The following is a 12,003-nucleotide window of genomic DNA, read 5'->3' as shown; positions in this document are numbered from 1 at the left end:
ATATATATATATATATGTATATGTATATATTCATGGACTTCACCATGTGACAATTACAAAAATAAAATATATCACATAGCCATTAATAATGAGAGAAGGGTGACTCTTTAGTTTAATATTAATTGAATTTCTCTCAGGAGTTTACATAAGCAAAGTACGTGGGTGAGGGATACGAATGCTGGTTTCTTTCTTTACTAGACATAAAAAGGGGTTTGAACAGGCACTTACAAGCAGTCAAAAACAAAAGCGTGGTTTCTACATTAACACTTAGTGATGAACTCAGACGTCTTGACACTGGCTGGAGAATTTGGTGAATCCTGGTTTAGTTAGGCCTAAACGTCATCTATAGGCCTACTGTCGTCGCTGAAGTATAAGCCTTCGTCAGGTGTTGGGAAGGCTGGCGCGAAGTTCTAGACACGCCTTGGTCACTCGGGGACGTCACGCCTCTCGGTCGCTCTGGGACGTCTCGCCAAACGCACTCACAGACACTCAGGTGCGGGCGTAATAACTTTGTTCGTCGTCCTTCGTTCTCAGGGGTAATTGTTCCCCTGTAATTTCTCGGCTGCTTTAGTATTCTACGTAATCGCCGTCCCTCAATTTGGTATAGGCAGCCGCCATGTGTTGTTCGTCAAGGAGACCCGGCAGGTTAAGTAGGTCGTTAGACCTATTATACAGAGTGACTACTAGGAAGAGAGCGAGATGCCGTCTTCTCGTTGCTTATATATGGTCGTCCTGGGCGTGTCAAGCTATCCTTAATCACGTGACTTTTTCCCGGCTTCCACGTCTCATTCGTCTATGTTCCGTTCGACATTCAAGAACGGATCCTGTCGTTTGGGGGGTTGTTTACGGGAAAGAACCCTGGAGTCAGCGAAATTAGTTGAAAACATCCTACCTAACTCCCGTTCACTCTCCTGTCTCTCCACAACTCTTTCTATATCTTTACAATTACTACTAACTGCATTTGTCTCCCCATTTCTTATTAATTAACAAAACCCACAAATAAAGACATCAATAACATACATAAACCTTCTGCATATGAGACTTACTCAAAAATAAGCATCTGTCTGACACCACTCGGCCAGCTACTAGGATTCTTATAGAATCCTCACATACAACAAAACAACAAACCTATTCTTTAGGTTTCCCAGTAATAACTAGTAGCAACTCATTAATCCTCTCCAATTTTCTGAAAACCAAATACTTCACCACATTATACGTTACCACAGTAATAAGTACAATCAAAAACACATTACACATAGTCAGAAATGGTGCAACATCTTGCTTGTAAAACAGAACATAATCATTATCAAGTGGCATTGCCACATTTTCTACCACTGTTAATTTGTCTAGCTGAAAATGATTAATCTTGTTCTCGTAACTCTTTGCAATGGAAGATTGATTTAACTCATAATGCAAAAACACACTTGGTACATAATAGAGATAATCATTTATCACTACTGAGCAAGAATCTGCAAATGACTTCAAGTTTCCTAACTGAAATGTTTGAGTCTTCCCATCACAAGTAACTTCTGCATTTTTAGTACTTTGTACATAAACAAAAATCTCATTACCTAAATGTAATGCCCTGTATGGCAAAGCAAAAGTTTCAAATTTACACTCTCTCATCAACTCATAATTCTCAAAGAAAATACCTTGGATACACGGAAAATTGCTCATAGGTTGTTTAATTTGCACAAAATTGCACATGGATTGACTTTCACTTATCAACACACACTGTTCTAAATCACCTTCTTCTAAAATAATCATCAACAACTTGTTCTTATCCAATGCTAGACGAACCTTCGGATGGCTCCAAATTATTGTTGCATTTCCTATCTTAACTGGGAAAGGATGTATTGTATACAGGTCAAACAAATTCATACCCTTGAAGGGGATCAATACCAACAAATACCCTTTTGTTACTTTCACAGTTGACATTGTGTAATACCAAAATATATCTTCTAGCAAAGGCTTGGAATGGCTATTTACTATACACCAATCGATAATTTCTTTCAAAGTTTTTGGAGAAATGATAGCAGGGCTGAGTATTCCCTTTTGTGCATTTATTAGTCCGTTCACAGATTCCTTGTGATCACCAATCTCGATTTCTACTTCATGAATCAACTTAAACACTTGTTCTACGTCATCTATTTTATTAGAAACATTCACGTTAACTTGATTAATAAATTCCACCATCTTTTTTATGTTCTCTACATTCTTATTATTATTTTCTATTAGAGTACTTATAAGATTACCCTTCTGATTAGCCCATTTCTCGATTAGTTCTACACGATCAGTCAAACCTTTTACGTCGTTTTCTGTAGCCACTCCAAACAAAGCACTAAATGCACTACCTACAAAAGGTAATAAAGATCTCTTGTTTCTTTGAGGCCTGACAATGTCTTCAATTTTACCCTGTAAATTTCTTAATACTTCTACAAAGGCAGAATCACTATGGGTTAGTATGCACTTCCGTAGTTCTTTATCTAACTGGTTCAAATGTTCTTCCCTTTCTAATATTGAATTGACATTAATTTTTACTACAGCAAAATCTGTTAACAGTTCACCTTTTCCATGATTTTGTATCAAGGCCCCACTTTTAATGTCTATTTCGCAAGTGATACCGACCACCAGGGGTAGGATCAGAAGGAAGTTTTTCCACCACTTCCTGTAGAAGTTGAGAGGACCATGGATTAGTTTTTACAACCTTCATATGATTCCAATGGGCATACCTTACATCTAAATTCTGTTCATGTATCAGCTTAAATTTATTATTCCTTTCCCTTTCTAACACTCTATAAGGACCTTCAAATTTGGGAGATACCTTTTCATTTGGTCCTTACTTTACATGTACCTTTATATATACTTGTGAGCCTATCTTCAGGTCAGTCATGGAACTAGTTGTGTCATAGTATTTCTTATTTACCTGTTGGCCCTTTTCTAAAGATTGTCTGGTTTGTCTTATTATTTGAGAGGTTCTTTGCAGTTTCCAAGCTATATAGTCCTGGTAATCATATGTGTGCCTAGGAGGTTTTGCGTCATCTAACAATGAGTTTGGCAGTCTTTTCTGATAACCATAAAGCAAAAAGTGTGGGGTTTCTCCTACTGTCTCATTTACTGTGTTATTCAAAGTAAACTGAACGTCCTCTAACGCTAGGTCCCAATCTTCTGTAGTTGGACTAATGATAGTTCGCAGTACATCCAGTATCTTCTTATTGGCCCTTTCCACTGTCCCATTTGAACTCGGCTTATAAGGGGTTATCTCGCATTTCTTTATCTCAAAAAATTCACAAAGCTTTTTCATTACCTCACTGGTGAATTCGGGTGCATTGTCCGACAAAAGTACCTCCGGACACGAATGTCTTGTGAGTATTCTGGTCTTTAAAGCTTCTGCAACAGAAACTGCAGTTCTATCTCTGACTGGGACAATTTCTAAATACCGAGTCAAATAATCAATGAATACCAGTATATATTTATTTCCTCTCAAAGTTTTTGGAAAGGGTCCTATATGATCCATCTGAACTACCTCAAAAGGGTTTAAATTACTAGGATATTTTTCTAAAGGAGCTCTGACATTTACATGACCCCTTTGCCTATTACAAGTTTGACATTCATTTACAAATTGCGTTGCTTCTTCGCTGCACTTAGGCCAAAAATAATTTCTATTTATTGTTCTCAGAGTCTTTTTGATTCCTGGATGTCCTGCCAACTTGTGGGTATGTGTTAGAGTTAATACTTCTTTAGTCAGGGTGTCAGGCACATATAGTCTAGAGCAAGCACTCCTATCCTTAGCCTTCTTATATAATATCCCATTTATTAATTCAAAATCTGACCTAGAGGTTTCATCTTGTAGCAAATCTCCTATTATTTTCCTGATACTTTCTTGTTTCTTTTGTTCTATTTTAACTCTCTCCAAATCTAAGTCTACGACCTGACAGCTGAAACAAAAAGTGTTAGTTGTGATAATTCTTTCAGTATCCTCTTGTGCTCTAGATAATCCATCTGCTAAAGTATTAAACTTACCTGGAATGTATCTAAATTCTGGAGCAAACTCTAGCACACTAATAAACCATCGATTAAACTTTAAGTTATTAGTGAAAGCTCTTTTCTTAAATAGGTCACAGATGGGTTTATGGTCAGTAAGTACATTTACTTTGTGTCCTAACAAAATGTGCCGAAACTTTCTCAGTGCCCAATAAATGGCTAAACATTCCTTTTCTGTGGTATTGTAATTTCGTTCGGCCGCATTCAGGACTCTACTTGCATAATATACTACCCTCATTCGGGTTTTTGCCTTCTGTAACAAAACCGCTCCTATTCCTGTATTCGAAGCATCACATGCTAAGTAAAATTGCTTGCTAAAGTCTGGATACACTAAGATAGGATCTTGGATTAATTTCTCCTTCAACTTTTGAAAAGCCTCCTCTTGCTCTGCTTTCCATTCAAACTCTACATCCTTCTTAGTTAATTCTGTCAATGGTTTAGCTATAGTAGCAAAATTTTTGACAAATGGTCTATAGTATCCTATCATCCCTAAAAATCTTCTTACACCTTTCAAATTTTGTGGAGCAGGATATTCCACAATCGCCTTTATTTTTCCTTCCTGCATGCGCAATCCATCAGCACTGATCACATGTCCTAAATATTCTAATGATTTCCTCAAGAATTGACATTTCTTAACCTTTATCTTTAATCCTGCCAGTCTTAGTCGTTCTAAAACGATTTCTATGGTTCCGAAATGGCTCTCTATATCTTTGCTAAATATAATGACATCATCTAAATAGACTGACACATTCTCTATGTCTCCTAAGATCTGTAACATTAACCTTACAAAAGTCAATGGAGCTGATGTTAACCCAAATGGCATTACCTGAAATTCTAAGTGTTCTTTATGTGTGCTGAAGGCAGTTAATGGCTTTGATTCTTCGTCTAAAGGTACTTGCCAATATCCACTTAGTAGATCTAAGGATGAGAAGATCTTTGCTCCTCCTAACTGAGCCAAAACATCGTTTATTACAGGCATGGGCATCCTATCAGGAACTGTGTTCGCATTCAACTTGCGATAATCAATCACTAATCTGTAACTTCCATCTTTCTTTGGAATCAACAACATGGGAGAATTATAAGGTGATTTAGAGGGTATGACCACTCCTTCTTCTTTCATTTCTTCTATCATTTTATCTACTATTGGACGTTGGCTGATATGTAATTTATAATTAGGTATGAAAAAGGGTTTGGCTCCATCATCTAGGATTATCTTATGTCTTAACACCTCAGTCCTACCTAACCTATCACCTGTAATTGCTATGCCCTGCCTATATTTATTTAAGGTTTCTATTAACCTTTTACGGTACTCAGGAAAATCGGTGTTATCTATCTCCCTATCTATTCCTGCATCAATGTTTCCTATGGTAAAGAATGCTTCCTCCTCTAACGGAATCATTTTGTGTGTAACTTCTATTCCTGTACAAAATTCTGTACCCGCTAACAAATGGAGTCTTTTATCAGAATAATTCATGACATAAGTAGTACAGGCTAATCCCTCCATCTGAACTAATGAGTTATCCATTCTGACATATTCTGGTAATCCTTCTGGGGTCAAGATTACATCATTATTTGTGTGTAGGCGGGTTATTAAATATACTCTAGTAAGAGTATTGGGCAGTAGTACTACATCTCTAGCTAGCCTAAATCTTATTTTGTTTGCATCTGCTGTGCTGATCAGACTTATTTCCCCAGTTTGTACTTGAGTACAAAAACATGAATCTTCATCTCCTCCTTTTTGAGATTCTGTTTCTCTTAAGTGTCTTAATTCTTGTGAATTCAATGTGCCTAGCAGCAAAACTTCTTGGAATTCCCTTTTATCTATTCTCTCAGATTCTCTGTCGACATTTTCCTCCTTAGTATGTGTGCTGCCTTTACAAGAAGTAATTTCCCCCTTTCTGGGTGCAATTGCTAAATTCTCTTCTTTCTCCCTTTCTTCTGATTTTACTTTGATTTCCCTTTCTCTTCCTGAACCGGAGTGTGTTTCAACTATCGAAGCGGTCCCCTGCAAATTGGCCAAATTTGTAGTGGACTTGTCATCAACAAGTTGGAAACAGACTTCCTGATTATTTCCCTTTAGAACTAATCTTCTGTCTTGACAATCAAAAACTATGCCAAAATCTTGCATTGTTGCAAAAGAAATCAAAGCTCGAGCGGGAAATGCTACTTCTTGCAAAACCAAAAATGGCACTTGACACTTCTTCTCTAGCAATTCAATGTTTAAATCTATGGCTCCTACATTGTTAAGCTGATTGCCAGTTATCCCCTGAATTAATGTATCCTCACTCCTAATTGCAGAAATAGGTATATTCAAATAATCAGTTAAGGTATGGAGCCCTATGAGATTTACAGTACTTCCTGAATCTAACAAACTAAGACATTCTTTACCTTTTATCTTGATATTTGTCTTGGGTAATGATTGCTGTCGGAAGGATAAATATGTTGCTGGCAACGTGGATGTACCTCCGCTACCTGCAACATCCTTCCATTCTTTGGTTTCCCTATTTCCTGGACTCCTATCCTGCTCTTCTAGTCACTTTCTGTTACCTTGTTTTTCTTCGGAGTAATTAGTAAGGTTTGAGTTATCCCTTGCCTGTACCTGAGGAGTATTTTCGGAGGGTTTATTATGTTTCTTACCTTGGTACCAACATTCTTGGTCTGTGTGACCTCCTCTTTGACAATACTGGCAATACCTATTCTTTGGTCTAGCTCCCTTATGATGATAATTCCCTCTAGATTTATATGTTTCATTATAATTTCCTCTGTTTTGTTCATTTGACTTGTAAGGGGGCTGGTTATTTTGATAATTTTTATGGTAATATTTATTCCTACCGGTCTCGTTATTTTTATCTTCCCTGTAATTCTGATACCTTCTTTGCTTGGTATTTGCCGAAAAAGTGACCTCTTCAATTTGGGTCTCGTTTTTCTGGATGATTTCCTGGATTTGGCTCAACGTTTTTGTGAGCTTCTGGGCAGGATCTAACTTTAGGTCCTTGAAAGCCTTCCTTTCCCTTTCACCAAAGGCTGCATACAATGTACCGTAGGCCATATAAGTCAAAATTTCATCTAAATCCACCAGTTGGTTATTATCCTCACTAAACTGCATTCTGTTTCCTACCGTGATTGTGGGTAATGACAAAATGTCTTCCTTAACTACTCCTAAATGATTCAGAACCTGGGTATACAAACTAGGCATGGAATCACCTTCAAATTTAGCCGAGTTAAACCTATACAAGTTCAACAACCGATCGGTCTCCTTGGCCGATCGCCACAATAGTCTGCATTCCTCCTTGAACTCGTTGAAAGTGGTAATTTTTTCAAAGGCCTTACCGTTTAATGTAGGGTGAGCATCCCCTACGTCTACGTTGACTAACATCATTGCCTGTTTAATTTTTGCAACATCGTCAGTTATTTTAAAACTAGCGATCCTATTCTCTGTGTCCGCTAACCACTTATCTACACTGTATTTCTCTAACCTTTGTTTGTCGGGATTATCCCTACTTACATTTCCACAAAACCGTGTGGTTTGTGTGATCAGCCCAGCGGAATTCATATCGACAATATTTGCTCTTACCGGACTCGAACTTCGGTTTCTAGTCAGATTTTGACGTCTTCCTACACTAGCACTTCGCGACCGTCTGTCTGCAGTTAATCTCAAGTCGTATTGATATTGTGTAAGTCTTTGGAAAATATTGTCAAGACTCATCACACAAAAAAAAGGAAAAATTAAAACACCAAAATTTTCTTACGAGAGACAAATGCCCTAACTTCCTATTCTATAGAGAGACAGTATTTATACAAAACAAGAGAGTGAACGAAAACATGCAAACTACTCACATATCCATTGGTTCACGACTCCTTTGGTTTCCCTCTGTTTTTCTTGAGATTGTTTTGTATTTCTTCGACACATAAAAAGGGGTTTCAGCACTTTCCTGAAATGAAGCCAGTATTAGTTCAAACTTAATACAACACGGCACAGTATCCCTTAACGATGCCACCATTTGTGGTGATGTCCTTGATTTTTCTTGCAATAACTTCTTAATTAGTCTAGTATCTTACCTCTTCCTTTAGTTTAATATTAATTGAATTTCTCTCAGGAGTTTACATAAGCAAAGTTACGTGGGTGAGGGATACGAATGCTGGTTTCTTTCTTTACTAGACATAAAAAGGGGTTTGAACAGGCACTTACAAGCAGTCAAAAACAAAAGCGTGGTTTCTACATTAACACTTAGTGATGAACTCAGACGTCTTGACACTGGCTGGAGAATTTGGTGAATCCTGGTTTAGTTAGGCCTAAACGTCATCTATAGGCCTACTGTCGTCGCTGAAGTATAAGCCTTCGTCAGGTGTTGGGAAGGCTGGCGCGAAGTTCTAGACACGCCTTGGTCACTCGGGGACGTCACGCCTCTCGGTCGCTCTGGGACGTCTCGCCAAACGCACTCACAGACACTCAGGTGCGGGCGTAGAACTTTGTTCGTCGTTCCTTCGTTTTCAGGGGTAATTGTTCCCCTGTAATTTCTCGGCTGCTTTAGTATTCTACGTAATCGCCGTCCCTCAATTTGGTATAGGCAGCCGCCATGTGTTGTTCGTCAAGGAGACCCGGCAGGTTAAGTAGGTCGTTAGACCTATTATACAGAGTGACTACTAGGAAGAGAGCGAGATGCCGTCTTCTTGTAGCTTATATATGGTCGTCCTGGGCGTGTCAAGCTATCCTTAATCACGTGACTTTTTCCCGGCTTCCACGTCTCATTCGTCTATGTTCCGTTCGACATTCAAGAACGGATCCTGTCGTTTGGGGGGTTGTTTACGGGAAAGAACCCTGGAGTCAGCGAAATTAGTTGAAAACATCCTACCTAACTCCCGTTCACTCTCCTGTCTCTCCACAACTCTTTCTATATCTTTACAATTACTACTAACTGCATTTGTCTCCCCATTTCTTATTAATTAACAAAACCCACAAATAAAGACATCAATAACATACATAAACCTTCTGCATATGAGACTTACTCAAAAATAAGCATCTGTCTGACACCTGTCAGACAGATGCTTATTTTTGAGTAAGTTTCATATGCAGAAGGTTTATGTATGTTATTGATGTCTTTGTTTGTGGGTTTTGTTAATTAATAAGAAATGGGGAGACAAATGCAGTTAGTAGTAATTGTAAAGATATAAAAGAGTTGTGGAGAGACAGGAGAGTGAACGGGAGTTAGGTAGGATGTTTTCAACTAATTTCGCTGACTCCAGGGGTTCTTTCCCGTAAACAACCCCCCAAACGACAGGATCCGTTCTTGAATGTCGAACGGAACATACACGAATGAGACGTGGAAGCCGGGAAAAAGTCACGTGATTAAGGATAGCTTGACACGCCCAGGACGACCATATATAAGCAACAAGTAGACGGCATCTCGCTCTCTTCCTAGTAGTCACTCTGTATAATAGGTCTAACGACCTACTTAACCTGCCGGGTCTCCTTGACGATCAACACGTGGCGGCTGCCTATACCAAATTGAGGGACGGCGATTACGTAGAATACTAAAGCAGCCGAGAAATTACAGGGGAACAATTACCCCTGAGAACGAAGGACGACGAACAAAGTTACTACGCCCGCACCTGAGTGTCTGTGAGTGCGTTTGGCGAGACGTCCCAGAGCGACCGAGAGGCGTGACGTCCCCGAGTGACCAAGGCGTGTCTAGAACTTCGCGCCAGCCTTCCCAACACCTGACGAAGGCTTATACTTCAGCGACGACAGTAGGCCTATAGATGACGTTTAGGCCTAACTAAACCAGGATTCACCAAATTCTCCAGCCAGTGTCAAGACGTCTGAGTTCATCACTAAGTGTTAATGTAGAAACCACGCTTTTGTTTTTGACTGCTTGTAAGTGCCTGTTCAAACCCCTTTTTATGTCTAGTAAAGAAAGAAACCAGCATTCGTATCCCTCACCCACGTACTTTGCTTATGTAAACTCCTGAGAGAAATTCAATTAATATTAAACTAAAGGAAGAGGTAAGATACTAGACTAATTAAGAAGTTATTGCAAGAAAAATCAAGGACATCATCACAAATGGTGGCATCGTTAAGGGATACTGTGCCGTGTTGTATTAAGTTTGAACTAATACTGGCTTTATTTCAGGAAAGTGCTGAAACCCCCTTTTATGTGTCGAAGAAATACAAAACAATCTCAAGAAAAACAGAGGGAAACCAAAGGAGTCGTGAACCAATGGATATGTGAGTAGTTTGCATGTTTTCGTTCACTCTCTTGTTTTGTATAAATACTGTCTCTCTATAGAATAGGAAGTTAGGGCATTTGTCTCTCGTAAGAAAATTTTGGTGTTTTAATTTTTCCTTTTTTTTTGTGTGATGAGTCTTGACAATATTTTCCAAAGACTTACACAATATCAATACGACTTGAGATTAACTGCAGACAGACGGTCGCGAAGTGCTAGTGTAGGAAGACGTCAAAATCTGACTAGAAACCGAAGTTCGAGTCCGGTAAGAGCAAATATTGCCGATATGAATTCCGCTGGGCTGATCACACAAGCCACACGGTTTTGTGGAAATGTAAGTAGGGATAATCCCGACAAACAAAGGTTAGAGAAATACAGTGTAGATAAGTGGTTAGCGGACACAGAGAATAGGATCGCTAGTTTTAAAATAACTGACGATGTTGCAAAAATTAAACAGGCAATGATGTTAGTCAACGTAGACGTAGGGGATGCTCACCCTACATTAAACGGTAAGGCCTTTGAAAAAATTACCACTTTCAACGAGTTCAAGGAGGAATGCAGACTATTGTGGCGATCGGCCAAGGAGACCGATCGGTTGTTGAACTTGTATAGGTTTAACTCGGCTAAATTTGAAGGTGATTCCATGCCTAGTTTGTATACCCAGGTTCTGAATCATTTAGGAGTAGTTAAGGAAGACATTTTGTCATTACCCACAATCACGGTAGGAAACAGAATGCAGTTTAGTGAGGATAATAACCAACTGGTGGATTTAGATGAAATTTTGACTTATATGGCCTACGGTACATTGTATGCAGCCTTTGGTGAAAGGGAAAGGAAGGCTTTCAAGGACCTAAAGTTAGATCCTGCCCAGAAGCTCACAAAAACGTTGAGCCAAATCCAGGAAATCATCCAGAAAAACGAGACCCAAATTGAAGAGGTCACTTTTTCGGCAAATACCAAGCAAAGAAGGTATCAGAATTACAGGGAAGATAAAAATAACGAGACCGGTAGGAATAAATATTACCATAAAAATTATCAAAATAACCAGCCCCCTTACAAGTCAAATGAACAAAACAGAGGAAATTATAATGAAACATATAAATCTAGAGGGAATTATCATCATAAGGGAGCTAGACCAAAGAATAGGTATTGCCAGTATTGTCAAAGAGGAGGTCACACAGACCAAGAATGTTGGTACCAAGGTAAGAAACATAATAAACCCTCCGAAAATACTCCTCAGGTACAGGCAAGGGATAACTCAAACCTTACTAATTACTCCGAAGAAAAACAAGGTAACAGAAAGTGACTAGAAGAGCAGGATAGGAGTCCAGGAAATAGGGAAACCAAAGAATGGAAGGATGTTGCAGGTAGCGGAGGTACATCCACGTTGCCAGCAACATATTTATCCTTCCGACAGCAATCATTACCCAAGACAAATATCAAGATAGAAGGTAAAGAATGTCTTAGTTTGTTAGATTCAGGAAGTACTGTAAATCTCATAGGGCTCCATACCTTAACTGATTATTTGAATATACCTATTTCTGCAATTAGGAGTGAGGATACATTAATTCAGGGGATAACTGGCAATCAGCTTAACAATGTAGGAGCCATAGATTTAAACATTGAATTGCTAGAGAAGAAGTGTCAAGTGCCATTTTTGGTTTTGCAAGAAGTAGCATTTCCCGCTCGAGCTTTGATTTCTTTTGCAACAATGCAAGATTTTGGCATAGTTTT

At 38.8% G+C, this 12,003-nt stretch overlaps 1 protein-coding gene across 1 annotated transcript; it reads right to left on the bottom strand.

Moving 5' to 3' along the window:
• Positions 1–216: 216 nt before the first annotated feature.
• LOC137622762 (uncharacterized) lies at positions 217–7,960 on the bottom strand. Its single transcript, XM_068353352.1, has 2 exons — positions 7,882–7,960; positions 217–2,668 (listed from the first exon to the last, which is right to left on the bottom strand). Exons 1-2 carry the CDS (start codon positions 7,887–7,889, stop codon positions 1,129–1,131), a joined length of 1,548 nt encoding a protein of 515 aa, XP_068209453.1. The 5' UTR covers positions 7,890–7,960; the 3' UTR covers positions 217–1,128.
• Between the last annotated feature and the right edge of the window lie 4,043 nt (positions 7,961–12,003).

This window comes from Palaemon carinicauda, chromosome 29 (genome assembly GCF_036898095.1).
Source record: "Palaemon carinicauda isolate YSFRI2023 chromosome 29, ASM3689809v2, whole genome shotgun sequence".
NCBI classification, from domain to species: Eukaryota; Metazoa; Arthropoda; class Malacostraca; order Decapoda; family Palaemonidae; genus Palaemon; species Palaemon carinicauda.
The sequence above is the reverse complement of the archived record's forward strand: the minus strand, read 5'-3'. Positions and strand labels throughout refer to the sequence as shown.